General features: G+C 60.6%; 1 protein-coding gene across 2 annotated transcripts in view; it reads left to right on the top strand.

Moving 5' to 3' along the window:
• The window catches only part of P2RY8 (P2Y receptor family member 8), a 30,812-nt gene extending 16,551 nt beyond the window's left edge, over positions 1-14,261 (top strand). For both annotated transcript variants that reach the window (XM_053673425.1, XM_037140500.2), the window contains exon 2: positions 9,120-14,261. In XM_053673425.1, the coding sequence (XP_053529400.1) occupies positions 9,154-10,218 (1,065 nt within the window). In that variant the 5' untranslated portion in view covers positions 9,120-9,153 and the 3' untranslated portion in view covers positions 10,219-14,261. The remainder of the gene's footprint in view (positions 1-9,119) is intronic.
• The last annotated feature ends 1,805 nt before the right edge of the window (positions 14,262-16,066 follow it).

Genomic DNA, 16,066 nt, shown 5'->3' on the forward strand with positions numbered 1-16,066 from the left:
AGCAACGGCTGGGCAGGGAGGGGAAGGCAGGAGGGCGGGCGTGCAGGCCCCGCACGATGCAGGTGCAGAGAAGAGGGTGAGGGGTTTGCTGGGTGGGAAAATGGGAGACACGGGGGAGTGGGTCCCACCGGTGTGGCCGTACCTCCAGGTAGACAGCAATTCCTGGGGAGGGAGGTGCTTAGCCCACCCTCTGTCCCTGAAATGAAGCTGGCAGCCCCCACACACACACTAGGATGCATGGCCACTGGTGGCCCTCCACGTACCTCTCCAGGGTGGACTGTGACTCCGTCTCCACTCCCCCAGGGCACCACCTGGCAGGCCGAGGGCATCCAGGGTGGACAGCTGGGGGGTGCGCCTTGCTGAGACCCTGTGTCTCTTCTCCCCTCTGCTGTGACTGGTCCTCGTGCCCACGACTCACACCTTCTCAGGAGCAGGTGTGGCCACCTGGCTGCTTAGGGTGAATGGGATGAAGTGAGAGTGGTCTCCCTCTTTAGAGAAAACCAGGCTCTCACACCGCGGGGCGGTCCCCGAAGTCCCCGCGAGGGTGGGAGCAGGGAGCAGGACTACCAGGACAGAGCCCGAGAGGCTTGGCCTGCGGCTTTTTCTACCTCTGGTCCCAAAATGCGGGGTGTCCGTGCTGACTGCACCTGCCCCTCAGCCTGCCAGTCCCTCTCTGCCTCGATTTCCCCATTTGTACGGAGGGTCTTTCGAGGACAGCACTAGGAGAAAACTGTCTGACAAGCGGAGGTGCAGGCCAAGGGCTGCGGGAAGTCTTGGCCTGAGGTTTCAACATCCTGTCCGGGCCCTCATGCCAGGAAGACTAGTGGCCTTGGACATGGAGGAAATGGGAACAATACGAGCCCCTGGAGACCCTGACTCAGCCAGCACTGGCTTCCGGGATCACGGCTCGAGAGGTGCGACCTCTGAGCATGGTAGGCAGAGAGGGCAGGTCCGCCTGCTCCTCCTGAGACAAAATGACCGGCAGTGACCACGGACCAGAAGTGTGGGCAGCCGGCTCCAGTGACCCGAGGCATAAGGTCACCCAAACAAAGGGGCGGAAGGGTGCCAGGACCGGGGGCCGGGAGTTCACAGGGGAGAGCTGGCCAACGCAGACACAGAGAAAGGAAGCAGTCCTGTTTTTAGGCTTTTTGTTGCAATTCAAGGCATTTTTGAGTTGACGTAGAGATATCATCTCCCACGACATTCACTGAACCCGGCAAAGTGCGTCGATACAGGGACATCGAGCACATTGGCCAAGTCCTGCAGCCGCCCCCTCTGTCTGGTTCCAGAAGATTTGAATCTCCCCACAAGGGCCCCCACTTCCCTCCTCCTGCCCCAGTGTCTGAAAACCACTGACCCCCCCCCTCTGTCCCTGGGGATTGGCCTGCTCTGGACGTTTCCCACCCACGGGATCCACCCCAGGAGACCTTGTCTGTCTGGCGCCTCTCACCAGGCATCGTGTGATGTCCAGGGTGTGCCCACACGGCAGCCTGAGTCAGAGCCCACTCCTGTTCATGGCTGCGTAATATTCCACCGTGTGCATGTACCCATTCTGTGTACCCATCCATCCGTGGATGGACACTTGGGTTGCTCCCCCGCTTTGGAGACTGTGAATGATGTTGCAGGCAGCTCAGCTCGCAGGTGCCTGTGTCAGTGTGGACGTGTGTGTTCATTCCTCTTGGCCTCTGCCCAGGAGCAGAAAGGCCGCTGGGTGGTGGGACTACGGTGTCGAGTGGAGGAATTGCTGGGTGATTTTCATGGGGCGCTTGGCACACCGTGAAGAGCTGATGAGGTGGGGGAGGGATGAGTCTGGTCCTTGCTCAGAGCGTGCACAGAGGGTTCCCACCTGCCCTGCACTTCACACCTGGACTACTCAGGCCTCACCTAGGTCCAGCTGGCTCACCGCCCAGAACCCACAGTTTGACCGAAGGCATGAACAAATCTATTGAGAACTTTCTCCCACAAGGGGCCACACTGAGAGGGTTGATCAACCCCTTTTCATCTGCAAACAGTGTTTTGCATTATCAACACCCCCCCTTTTGGGGGGCTCAAAGTAGTCCCCCAAATGTATGTCCACCCAGAACCCCAGAATGAGATCTCATTTGGACACAGGGTCTTTGCAGATGGGCTTGAGGGAAGGATCTGAGAGGAGGTCGTCCTGGGTCAGGGTGGCCCTGCGTCCAGTGACAGTGTCCTGAGAAGGGACAGGAGAGGAGACGCAGACACGGAGGAGAAGCCACGTGGAGACGGAGGCAGAGATTGAAAAATCTAGAGAAAAGATCAGATTAAACAGGTAGTGAAAAGAGATGATAGATAGAGAGAGAGAGAGAATTCATGGATGTAGGAAGGGAAAACTGAAGGCTGTTTGCCCCAGCTGCTTCCCCCTCAGGGACCTCATTTCAGTGCACAGCTTATCATCCTGCTGAAGAAGGACCTCAAGTGACCCTTGGCCCTTCCGCCCTAAGGAGCCCGCCAGGCCGCTTCCTTGACCCTGGGCTTGCACAGGTCAGAACACTGTGAGAGAGTCAACTTCCATACTCGCAAGCCGCCAGCTGGTGGAAATTCGTTCAGCTGGCCGCAGGGAACTAACAGAATCCCCGTCTCGCTATGCAGAAAAGGGGCTTCCAGATGGAGGGTGTTGCCCCAGGCCCCCCAGCTGGTGACTCAGACTCTGGCCTTGCCAACCCCCGAGCCCAGGCTGGCCGTCCCCAAGCCACCAGTGTTTCTGCTTGCGCCTCGGGGCAGCTGACCCCCACCCCACACGGAAAAAAACAGGCGATCGGCCTGCTTAGGGTGTTTTCCACCCACCCCCTCTCCTCAGGCGCTGCCTGCTGTTTTCCTTCCCTGCCCAGAAAGACCCTGTGCTCCTCCTGAACCCACAAAGTCAGCATTTGAGTTCATGGGACTATTGACGTCTGGCGCGAGGCTGGGAGCAGACTGGGGGCCACCGTCAGGTCACGTGTTGGCTCATCAGGACGATGACCGGTGCGGGGAAAGGAGGCCATCGGCCAGGAGACACTGGGGGCTTCCCTTTCCCTTCATCGGTCCCAGCTCTCTGTCCGTCACCTGTCCATCTGTCTGTGTATCCATCCATCCATCATACTTCTAACCATATCTATCATCTATGTATGTACCTGTCTCCTCTATCCATCCGTGTTCCTGTCTGTGCGTCCATCCATCGTCCACCTCAGGACATCTATTATCTATGTATTTACATATCTGGGTAATGCTGCCCGCCATCATCCGTCCATCAACCTGTGGTGTATTTACATATCCACTTATGTGCCTGTGTATCTCTCTTTGTCTTCCTCTCTCCTGTTCACCCCGCACACGCACACACCCACGCCCCAATCTGTTAGGCAAATCCCTCCCACTTACGAGCCCTGCTGACGCTGTGTTTCGGGCCACGGACCCTTGGCCCAACCGTGAACCGCCCGGAACGTGGCCCTTGAAAACCCCCGTTTCCCGGGAGGCCCCCGCCCCCACGGCGGCGGCTGCGGTTGGCTTTCCCCCCTGCCGAGTGCCCTCCGGTTGATTCATGTCTCCAGGCGCCGCCGAGCAGCTTCCTGCCCCGCTCACCCGGGCTGCTTCTGCAGCTGCAGTTCGTGTGCCGGTGCCAGGAACGCCAGCGGTGCGGGGTGCCCCCTGGGACGCGGGGAGCAGCGCCCCGCTGCAAACCCAGACCCAGGCTCCTGGCGTTTTGCAGGCTCTGAGCTCTGCCTGCGTAGAGAGCCCTGCGGCTGGGCCCTATGGTGGACAAACGGCCCGAAGGCAAGAGGCCACAGCGGGGCTTCAATCTTGGCAGGGCCCACAGATGAAACCTGAGGTGCCCCAGATGGACAAGAGCATGCAAATCAGACGCCTGTTGGCGAGCACTTGGGTTGCACAATCCAGAGGAAGATGCAGGAGGGGAGATTGATACTGTGCACCTCCGCTCGGTGTCACCCTTTGATCTGAGGGTCCTGGCGAGAAGCCAGATGGGCCCGGTCCCCTGTCCCCACCATGCCCTCGCTCACCACCTGCCCCGCTCGCCGCTGCACTGTCCTCATTTTCAAATCGGTGGGAGAACACGGTGTTCGCTCAGGGACAAAGCAGACGGCGGTTGTAGGCAGCTCGTGCCTGCAAAGGTGGCCAATGCTGGGGGCGGGAGCTGTGCCGGGGTCTGGAGGAGACCCTGGCATGGCATCGAGGGCAGCACTGAGTGACAAGTGTCCTTGTCTGTCCCCCACCCTCCCCGCCACACACCCTGGCATTCAGGGCTCTTGAGACCTTAGAGCTCAGCTGTCGTCTTGCCTGTTGGGGGATATCTCCTCCTGGTGAATTAGCAATTTTGCTCGTGACGAGGAGCTGCCTCTCTCGGCTACCTGTGCGCTGTCCCCGCAGGACTCCGTCCGGTCGAGAACTCGGGGCTTTCTCTCCTGCCCAGTATGACGCCGTCTTTGTACGTTGTGGATACAAGTCTCCCTTCCGGAGTGTCTTTCGGAAATGTCTGCTCCCAGTCTCGGCTTCTCTTCTCCTGATCCTGGCGTCGCCATGGCCAGCAGAAGCCGTTCGGGTGGAGGAAGTCTGCATCATCTCTTTCTTTGCTCACGCACCGGGTCTTTGGCGTCCGATGGGACATGTCCCCGCTGTGCCCGGGGGTGCTCCAGAGCCCCTCCCGTGCCCTCTCCCTTTGTAGCTTTGCCTTTGACATTCAGGTGTGTGGTCTGTCTTGGGTTCGTTTTCATGAAGCAGGACAGTCTTTAACGGGCTCCTCGCTGGACTCCCGTTCTGTGCTATTGACCTGTTTGTTCTCAGGTTTCCCCTGCAGTGCCACTCTGTGTTGGTGGCCGTAGCTTTCAGCCATCTTCTAGCTTTGTCCTCGGCTGTTTTGGGCCTCGTTGTCCCCTAGTCCTCACCTGAGGTTGTGTTGATTGACTTTTCAAGAGAGAGAGAAACATCGGTGTGAGAGAGACCTATCGCTCGGCTGCCTCCCTTGTGCGGCCTGGGTGGCATCGGACCCGCAGCCCTTGGGCACAGGGACAATGCTCCAGTCTGTCTCTTGTGTGCCCACAAACTCTGCAGTTGCCTGGTTGAAGGATGTGTGGGGACACGCACTGTCCCTTCCGTACGCCCCCCAAGTGACACCAGCTTCGGGCGAGGCCGTGCAGGCCCAGGTCGGGGACGGTCAGGCTGCGGTGCTGGGGCGAGCTCGGGCACCTGTCGGGGTGCACGGGTTCCCGAGCATTTTGTCCTGGGCCACGGTGCTGTCTCGGGTCCCTTCACGCGTTTGCCACGCAGTCGCCGAGCCGGTGGCAGGGCAGAGGCGAGGACAAGGCCTGGGTGGGAAGCGGGAACGAGGGCACTGCAGCCGAGGCGAGCGCAGGAAGGTGAGGCCTGGAAAGTAGGAACCTCGAGGGCACTCGGGAAAGAGGGTGGGGGCCCTTCATAGTCACGGGGAGGAAAAGGTGTCCCTACGAGTACACAGGACTGGGTCAGGGCACGGTGACACTGGACGTCAGGACTGTCCTCAGGTGCTGACCACTGAGATGGGGAGATAGGGGGAGGGATGGATGGATGGGTGGATGGATGGAGGGATGGATGGATGAATAAGTACATAGACACATAGATGGGTAGATGTGTGGATGGATAGATAAGTAATGGATGGATGGATGATAGACAGACAGACAGAGAGAGGACACAGAAAGACAGAGACTGTCCTACAAGGTCAGCATTTCCCAGCCTCACACCACAACTTGGGCCCTGGAGGGTAGAGGGTGCTGAGCAGCCTCCCGGGTCCCCGCCCACCGGGTGCCAGGAGCACGGCTCCCCCCGGGGGATGGCCGCGGACCGCAGGACGGCTTGTAGGGGCCGCGCAAACCTGGTGGGCTGGTGTCACGCCGAGGCGGCGTGTCTCTGCTGACAGTGAGAACCGCGAAACCGTGCACCCTCTGAACCGGCAGACAGCACAGTATGTAAATCGCACCTCAATAAAGCCGTCCAGAAAGACTAAAGAGAGATTGTGGGCAGATACTCAGGCACCTTGACAGGTGACACACAGCCTCTGAGACGGGCGTGGGGCACAGCAGTCGCACAGGCTCCCGCCTGCAGCTGGCGAGCCCGGCACGGCGGCCGGTCACCTGCCGGGGCAGCCCCGAGCCCCTGCCTCTGGCAAGAGCCACCTCCGCACCCCCGGTGCCTGGGGGCCACGCAAAGCAGCCGGTTTTGCTCATTTCATAAAATTTCCCTCCTGACGCCGGAGAGCCTCCTCCGGGTCCAGACCACAAACGCTGCGTCTGCGCGCCGCGACCGGCCCGGCGGTCTCTCTATGACTCATCGCCGCCACCCAGCCATCCACCGGGCTGCCCCACCAGGGCCTGGACGCCAGGAAGCCACCCGCGGGTGGCCGGTCACACACCGATCGTGGCAGATCAGAGCGGTAAAAACTCCGTGAATACTGCGGCGTGGGCTTTCGATGCCCACAGTTTTTCTGCCACCGTAACATCCCTCAGCTGGCTGGACGTCTGTCCTAAGACCTCCCGCAATGGTGGCACCCAAACTCGGCATCCTCAGAAGCTCATAGCTCGCTGGGACCATCGCAGATACAAGGGCGGTGAGAGCCACGCCGGCGGACGTGGAAAGAACTTTCCCCAGACACTCGCCGACCTCAGAAGACCGCAGTACCACGCGCCCCAGAAGGACCGTTTCCGTGGTCCTGGGTCTGCCCGCCATGTCCTGTCTCAGACCTCCTGGGTGGACGCATCTCTAAAGCCCCCAGCAGGCTCCTCCCTCCCTGTGTTCCCGGCGATGGTGACCGTCTCTCGCATCCGTGTGTGTGCCCGCAGCAGCGAGGGGACCCGGAGACACACACGTGCCTGTTGGAGCTGAGTTCCCGGGCGTCCCAGGCGGCCGGGGCCGGGCCGGCGTGCACACGCAAAACGAAACCCCAAGGCGGGGTGGCCGTTTGCGAACTGGGTTAGAGGAAGCTCTGGGCTGCAGCGGGCAGAGTGTGCAGGCGTGTTCACCCCCGGGGACAGACACCTCGCCTGGGCCCGCTGACCTGTGAGTAAAACCCATTCGCACATCGCAGGTGGCCACAGGGGTGCCTCTCCGGCACACCCACCGAGTGTTTCCTGCTGACCCAGGGTCCGGAAGCACCCCCTCTGCCCCCCAGGACCCGGTGACAAAAAGACCAACGCCCTTGGGAATGGCAGCTGTGAGGGGAGGAACAGCCCGGGGGCCGGTTTCAGGAGCCCCCAGTCTCACTCCCACAGCCACCTGCAAATGAAAGGTGGCAGGGGCCTGCGTGGGGACAGGGCTCGGCAGCCCAACGACAAACCTCGCGTGGCATCGTGCGGGCGTGAGCTGGCACCTCTTGTGTCTGGGGTTTCCAAGCCCGCAGCACAGGGGCAGGAAGGCGTCACAGCTGAAACGATGACGTCCGCCGAGGCGCAACACAGCAGCTCGGGCGGCCACCCTGGAGGCTCTGTGGCCTCAGGGACAGAGTCTGCGGGGACTTGTGAGTGCTTCTGTCCCCACTGCGGGGCCCAGGGACTCCGCCCCCGGCCATTCTGTCATCGGGGGCCTGAGGTGTCTTCCAAAGAGCAGGTGTGAGCCTCGCTGTCAGGAAAACGCCAAGACACGGCAAAGCGGTGCGGGCTGCTGGCGAAGCCGCTTGCCTCCTTGCCCACGGCAGCTGCACGCCATCCCATCTGGGGACGTCGGTGTCCCCGTCGGTAAAATGGGAACACAGTGCTGCCTTCCCACCGCCTGCAGGGGCCACACAGAGGGTCCGGGGTTCTGTGCTGTGCCAGGACAGCTGGATTTCCGTCACAGAACACCGCAGACTGGGCACTTCTTCCTCACGGCCCTGGAGGCTGCACGGCCAAGGTCAAGGTGTCAGGGGGGCTGGGTGCTGGTGAGGACCGCCCTTCCAGTGTGCCGGTGGCCCACGCACGCAGTTGGTATGCTGGGTATAGCAGAGATTCTCAGCTCCAGGTCCAATGCGTCCTGAACGTGTGCCCTCCAGCCTCACAAACTGTCCCCGCCCAGGCGACTACCACGCAGGCATCTTCTTGGGCAGGAGGAAAACACACAGGCCTTGCTTTTATTTCGTTATTTGTTTCTTACGTTGCGTGGTTAGGCTGTTTGCCCCGCCGCCCGCATGCCACCTCCCCGCCGTTCAAACAGAGAGAAATCAGAGTCTACCATGAGTGAGGAAATGGGTGCCCCAGACTTTTTAAACCGAGGGAAACGCTGGTATTTACGGAACACAACGAGCCCGGGTCCCTTCCTGTAGGGGCGGCCCTGGCACGTTCCATGCTGCCCTGGAGAGGGGGTGATGGGACCCCCAGCCCGTCCTCAGGGGGTTTCCGGGCCTGAGTATCTGTGCGCTTTTCGGGAGGCTGATGGGCGCTGGGGCTTCACAGCCACGCCAGGCAGATAAAGCTTGCCGTACACACGGTGTGTCTGAGGGTCGCCTTGAAGCTACGATAGTGCATTCCCTCCGGCTGTGCTCACTGGCTTCACTGCCTTGGAGTGTCCCGCGGGGGACAGGTGAAGGGGAGGGCCAGGGATAATGTCTCAGTGGCCCCCACCCTTAATGAGCAGCCCCCCCCCACCGTGGGCACCCCAAAGGGCAGGAGAAAGCAGGAAGCCAGGCGCAGGGTGTTGGGATAAGGAACCTCCTGGGACTATCATGCGGATAGCACAGTGGCCCCCGTGGGACATCAGGCAAATGACAGCACCGGCTCCCAGCAAAATCTGAGAGAAACAGCGTGTCTACTAGACACTTGCAGGATGAGTCCCTTGGTGAACTTATCACTTGGTAACGGTTGCAGTGCCGGAATCCTCACGGCCCCAACGTGGCTGCCACTGCACCGTGCCTCACAGAACACAGTCCTCGGGCTTCCGAGAAGAAAGGGGTTTACCAGGCCTGCGATGAGTGGGTGGCGAGCAGTCTGAGGAAGTTCCCCGGCAGAGATGGTGGCATGCCTGCTCCCTGAGACGAGGAAGGGGAGCAGGGAAGGAAGTCAGGACTGGCTGCATCCAGGGCACTCAGTGCATCGGAATGCAGGGCCATCCAGGAGCAGGCCACCCCCTTCTGTCCCCCTCTCACCCTTGTGCCCTTTGCCTTCCAGACCGTCCCCGAGCCCCCGAGGGGCGCCCGGCAGGATGGACATCAACATGACGCGCCCGGACAACGCCACCATTCTGATGCTGAAGAACCCGGCCATCGCGGTGGCGCTGCCCGTGGTGTACTCGCTGGTGGCGCTGATCAGCATCCCCGGCAACCTGTTCTCGCTGTGGGTGCTCTGCCGCCACATCGGGCCGCGGTCCCCGTCCATCATCTTCATGATCAACCTGAGCGTCACGGACCTGATGCTGGCCGCCGTGCTCCCCTTCCAGATCGCCTACCACTGCAACGGCAACCACTGGGTGTTCGGCACGCAGCTGTGCACCGGCGTCACGCTGGTCTTCTACTCCAACATGTACTCCTCCATCCTCACCATGACCTGCATCAGCGTGGACCGCTTCCTGGGCGTGGTGTACCCGCTGGCCTCCGCGCCCTGGCGGCGGCGGCGCTACGCCCTGGCCGCCTGCCTGGGCATGTGGGTGCTCCTGCTGGGCGCCCTGTCCCCGCTGGCGCGCACCGACCTCACCTACGCCGTGGAGGAACTGGGCATCGTCACCTGCTTCGACGTGCTCAAGTCCACCATGCTGCCCAGCGTGGCCATGTGGGCCATCTTCCTCTTCACGCTCTTCATGGTGCTCTTCCTCGTGCCCTTCCTGATCACCGTGGCCTGCTACACGGCCACCATCCTGCAGCTGCTGCGCACGCCGGACCCGCAGGGCCACGCGCAGCGGCGGCGCGCGGTGGGGCTGGCGGCCGTGGTGCTGCTGGCCTTCGTCACCTGCTTCGCGCCCAACAACTTCGTGCTGCTGGCGCACATGGTGGGCCGCCTCTTCCTGGGCACCAGCTACTACCACGTGTACAAGCTCACGCTCTGCCTCAGCTGCCTCAACAACTGCCTCGACCCTTTTGTGTACTACTTCGCGTCCAGGGAGTTCCAGATGCGCCTGCGCGACTACCTGCGCTCCGGCCCGCCGCCGCCCCGCCCCGCGGACGCGCGCCGCGACAGCCTCTTCTCCGCCCGGACGCTGTCCACCGGCCCCGCCGACGGGCCCGACGCCGCCGCCGCCCGCCCCTTCCTGCAGAGGCAGGAGAGCGTGTTCTGAGCCGGGCCAGAGAGGGGGGCGGCCGGGAGGTCCGAGGTTTCCTTCCTGGCGCTGCCGCCTCCATCGTGAAGGCACCGGGAAGGGTCCCCACGCTGCCGCAGGGGTGACTCCCAGCATCGGGGCAGCGGCCCTGGCCCGCGGGCGGAGCCGGGGCGCAGGCAGACAGCAGGGTTTGGTTTTGGGGGAGACGCTGGCAATATGCAAGGCAGACTGGGTCCCTGCTCCTGAGGTTGGCGGCCAGGGCAGCCCCCCCCCCCCAGTGGTCGGCCAGCCCCTGCTGTGTCCCCATCAGCCCCTGCTTGTCCTGCCGGGGCCTCCCACCCACCCCGTGGTCTGGGCCTGCCCGGTCTCAGACGCCCCGCCCTGACGTGCCCTGGACGTGGTCCACGTGTCCCAGTGGTCACTCAGGCACTGGGATGCAAACAGACCACCGTGGAGAGGCGTCACTGTGCTCTGCAAGTTCCCCGCCCCGCACGTGAGCCGGGCGGGGGCGGGGGGCTCCGCAGCCGTGTGGTCTCACGCAGGAAGCAAGGGCGACCAGGTGGGGTGGGTCAGGCCCCGATGGCCGAGGGCCTCCAGGGGCATGAGCAGGGGCTGAAGTGGCCGTGTGAGGACAGTGACCGACCTGGGCTGCAGGGTGCACCCCAGGACACTTTGGGGGCAGCGCCCTGCTGAGAACCCTGAGCCACGGACAGAGACCCCCAGGTCTGAGGTGGTTTGTCCACGTGCAAGCACCCAGGCTGACCCATGGCATTTTGCAAGGAGAAGGCACCTGACCACACGAGCCCAGTGGAGCAGTGTCCGCCAAGCCCCTTGGTGCCCACTGGCCAGTTTGGTGCAAGACTTCCCGCACCGGGATCCACTGGAACCGGCCTTGAGGCCTGGGCCGCTTCTGGAACCCAGGGGCCGCCAGCCCTGGGGCATCCAGGCAGCCAAAACCGCAGGTCCTCGGAGCCGGGGATTTGCCCAAACCCGCAGAGTTCTGGCACTTTGCACATCGCAGGAAAGGCACCAGACAGGGGGAGAGACCTGAGCCTGCCAGGCGAGGGCTGGGAGGGGCCATCAGGTGGTGAGATTGGGGGGCCCAGTGGCTGATGGAGATTCCGCACCTCCCTTCCTGCCCCCACTGCTTTGGAAGAAAACAGACACAAGTGTACGGAGGTGAATCCTGTGCTCCCCCAAATCCGTGTCCCGCCGGGACCTCAGAATGTGACCTGCTGGGTGAGGATGACCCCGCATCGAGTGACAGTGTCCTGAGAAGGGACAGACGAGGAGACGCAGACTCGGAGGAGAAGCCACGTGGAGACAGAGGCAGAGACGGGAGGGACGTGGCCAATAGCCCGGGGACGCCTGGACCTCAGGCGCCTGGTCTCCAGGACGGAGAGAATGAATTCTCGGTGTTTCGTGGCCCAAGTTCGTGGGCACTTGTTACGGCCACCCCAGCACCAGCCCGCGTGTTGAAGCCACGCCAGGTTCCGTGGCCAGGACTCCAGCACGTAGAAAGCATTAACCTATGGACGGGAGATGAAGGCCCACCCAGCCCGGTGCTGGCTCCCTGGGGACCTGCCTCCTGGGACGCAGGCGCTCGGCAGGGCACGGCGGCCACTGTGGAGTCAGGTGAAGGCTGTACAAGGCCCGTGGGGGACCCTCCACACAGACGGCGGCTCGGAGGAGTGAGGGGGCCCGCCGGATTCTCGGTCCGCCTGAATGTGTGTGAACTGTGGACCCTGACACCGGCCCTGCGGGGGCTGCAGACCCCCACCTGTGTCCGCAGCTAGAACCCACCCACGTGCTGTCTTGGCCCTCTGCCCACCTTGGGGACCTGGGAGTGGGTCTCAGGGTCCCCTCAGCCCAGCGCTCCCCAGGCCACGGATACACAGGGCCATCGCTCCCAGCGTCCGCTGCACCTGGGACGTCCCCTTTCGAGATGCTGTCCAAGCCCATCGGCCCTGAATATCCACGGGCCTGCAAGGTGATGACGGACCTAGGATAGGGCTTCAATGGACGCAGGTGACTCAAAAAAGGCTGGGACCCCCATCCTCCACAAGGGGACCCTCCCCCACCGAAACCCTGGAATGCACCACCAACTCAACCAGAACTGGGCCACCGACCCTGGTCCACCGACACGGCGACACACCCGTGTGCCGGGAGGGATCCTCACTCATCGGGTGCAAAAAAACAAAATCTGTGAGAAACCTCAAACCGCCTGCGTGGAATGGAAAAGGTGGGACACAGGTGATCGGCCCACAGCCAGAGTTTGGAGTACACCCGTCTACTCTGGTCAGAACGTCCCCGGAGTGGACGCTAGCTCCCGGTGGCCAGCGCGGACTGACGCACTCAGGCTCAAGGCAGCATTTCCTCAGCAGGAGTTCCATTGTCATTTTGTCCTGAAGCCCGGGGGGCAGTTGGGCGGCCAACACCGCCCCCATCGGCCTCCGGGTGCCGCCGAGGTCCCTGGACACACGCAGGGTGTCTGGGGTGCCCCACTGAGGTGCTGCGGCTTCTGGTGGCAGGCAGTCTGTCCGTCGGAGTCTGTCCTCCGACCCAAGATGCCAGGCAGCCTCGGTCCGCGTTACAAATGCCCACAACGCGGTGTGTGTGTTTGTCCACAGACGCACTCCGACCGTGCACCTGCTCGGCACCCCGGGGACCAACCGAGAGGGCACCTGTACGTGCACGTGACGGAAGCCATGGCCGTTCTATCGCAAGGACCGAACAAGCCCTGGGACAAGGAGCACCCTGATGACACTCTGCATTGTTCCCAGTGCACAGGGTGGACGTGTCCCTCTCTCTGGAACGCCTGAGCCCCTCTCCCTCACACGGGAACCCTCCCACCACCTCCAGGCAGCCCCCTAAAAATCAAGAGCCAGTGCAAGGGCACGCAGACACCGTTCATGCATCCAGGCATGCACGCACGCGTGAATGCTTATGTACGTGCCTGACACACACACACATACCCATGCATTTTTGCATACACACCTATTTCGGTGACTTGGAAGGAAAAACAGCAGAATGGTAGTCACAGAGAAGAGTCCCGTGTGGGTGAATGGGGTACGGCATTTCATGATGTGGTTCTGTACTAAAAGTAATAAAAACAGAAATACACCTGGTGTGTTGGAGACCGTGTCAGGAAGGCCTTGCCCGACCCAGGGTGACCGGCTTGGGGACTGCCGGGACCATCTCCATTCACAGCTGCTGGATCTGGAAGAAGCAAACCTTCCCCAGACTCCTGGTTTATGTTTTTGTTTTTGCTGTTTTCTACTTCCTTCTGATTTTTGTTTGGAGTGTGCTCAAACACACACGACACCCCATCTGCCCTCTTACCCCTTTGGCGGGGCACAGCTCAGCGGCATGAGTCACACCCACATGGTGTGCTGCCGTCCCCACCACCGTCATCTCTGGAACTTTGTCACTGCCCTGCATGGAAGCTCTGTCCACATCACACACTGAGTGCCCACTGCCCGCCCCAGCCCCCGACGCCCCGTCTCTGTGAATCCCTCGGTTCCAGGGCCCTCCTGGGAGCGGAACCCTACAGGGCTTGTGCTTTGGTGACCGGCTTCCCTGCCACGTCTGCTGTGGCTCCTGCTGGCTTCTTATTGCCACGATGCTGTGGGGGCTCATGATGCCGTGGCACCCACCTGTCTGCCATTATCAGGGCGGGGTAACCACATTTCCATCCACACTACGGTGGTTGTTATACAGAAAGCTGCAGACAGCATCTCAATCAGTGTACGCTGGCCACAATTTGACCTCAGCCTCCCCCAAGGTCCTGTCAAAATATCACCATGACCCCTACCTGCTGTCCCACTGGGCCACGGCCCTGTCTTCCGTCCCACCTCCCGACTCTTCCTGCAGACGGCACGGACAAGGGCAGCTTCAGACTTGCCAAGCCTCCAGAACACCGTCTGCCAACGCAGAAATCAGCCCCGGCTCCCGAGGCCTGTGCAAGAGCCGCAAGCCTGGTCCCCGACTTTTTAACATTGTGTTTTCTAATCTGTCTTGGGACGTGTCTGTGATTCTCTGATGCAAAAAATAAACAAACAAACAAACAAACAAAAAACAGTCTTGCCTGCTGTTAGAACACAACTGCTGTGGAAATAAACGGGAGCGAAGGGTCAGGAGGGGGTTTCTTGCTGAAGATGACAGGTATAGGGGACCCCCAAATAAATCCCCTCCCCCAAGTGGGGAACAACGGTAGGACCTGGTGCATGGGGTGCACGCAGCTTGTCACACAGGCGGTCCCCTTTATCCCACTAAAACGAGGCAGGCATTGGGGCCGCTTTTCACAGGAGCAATGGGAGGCATAGAAATGCCTGACCCCGGGTCCCGGAGTTGCTTAGTGCCACAGCCAGGATTGGACTCTGACCTGACCCTGGGCCTTGGAGAGCCCAGGGTGGGTGTGTGTCCCCTACCTCAGTCCCTAACCTGCGGCGAACCTGCCCATCCCCCCTGTCTCTCACCCACCCTGCGGACACCCTGGGCTGACCTGAAGGTCGTCCTGAACCAGCCCAGTGGCCCGAAGTCCTCCTCATCAAGCCGGAGAACCAAGGGATCCGGGTCATCAAGTACAAGGCATGGCCGCAAACTGGACCCCCAAAGCGCACTGGGGAGCTGGGGGTCCTCGGACACAGTGTGCAGACAGACCTAGGTTGTCAGTTGGGACCAACGGGCCACAGGAACACAGGATGTGGACAGGATGGGAAGGTTATGATGAGGGTATGCGAACTCACTGTTTTACTTGACCATCCGCCCAGACAGCTAAACTGTCACCCAGTAAACCACCTGTTTTTGTGAACAGAACCAGGTGACTTTGGGGTCCGCTATGATAGCGACTTGCTCAGGAGGTGACCCCACTGACTGCTTTCACGGTTTTTGCAGAAATGACCAGGGGCTGGGTTCTCAGAGGTCGGCCCTTCAAAAACAGTTTTCAAGTTTGCCTTTGAAATGTCTTCGTCCCGATGAAAACGAACAGAGGCCTTCGGTGCCCATGGAGAAGGGAGAGGGGTGCGCTCAAGGTCAGTTGACAAAGAGGGCCCCCTGGACACCCTTCCTCTGGCGACTGAGAAAGAGGTACTCACACCTTAACCCCAACCTTTGCAGAGAGTCCTGGGCGATACCCAGAGATGATTCAAACAGTTTGTAATGGGGCTGCGTGTACCCTTGAATGAGTGATAGAATAACAGTTATTATGACATACTGTCCTGGCTCGTGTGGTTCAGTGGATTGAACACAAGCCTACAAACCAAAGGGCCGCTGGTTTGATTCCCAGTCAGGGCACATGCCTGGGTTTTGGGCCAGGTCCCCAGTAGGGGGCGCTTGAGAGGCAACCACACATTGATGTTTCCCTCTCTTTCTCCCTCCCTTCCCCTCTCTCTGAAAATAAATAAAAATCTAAAACAAAGAGGAAATATTAATGAGTAATATGAACAGATAGTTAATGATAATTAAATATGAATGATTAAAGGTAGTGAGTGTTCATGACATATTTGATAATAATTTATTAGGATTATTTCTGACCTTTGAGGGAGACACAAACCTCAACCAATCGGGAGTTGACTCCCCAAACACGTGGGCTGAGCCCAGTGAGGCCAAATGGGGATCAGAGCTGGACGTTGAGTAACGGGTTGGGTCTCCCGGGAGGGGGCCCGCATGGAATCCCGCAGGTTGAGAACCTGCCTTCGAATAACAGAGTTTGTCTGTGTTTGTATCCGGTACCTGTGTCGTCTGTGTATTATATTATTTGTCTACCTCTTTGTCCTGAATATCTACCATTATCCATCATTCTCTGTCCGTTTACCAATCATTTTTTATCTGTGCATTTATCACCTATCTATACAGCGAGAATATC

Source organism: Artibeus jamaicensis, unplaced genomic scaffold (assembly GCF_021234435.1).
Source record: "Artibeus jamaicensis isolate MK-2021 breed Jamaican fruit bat unplaced genomic scaffold, CSHL_Jam_final contig_859, whole genome shotgun sequence".
Taxonomy (NCBI): Eukaryota; Metazoa; Chordata; class Mammalia; order Chiroptera; family Phyllostomidae; genus Artibeus; species Artibeus jamaicensis.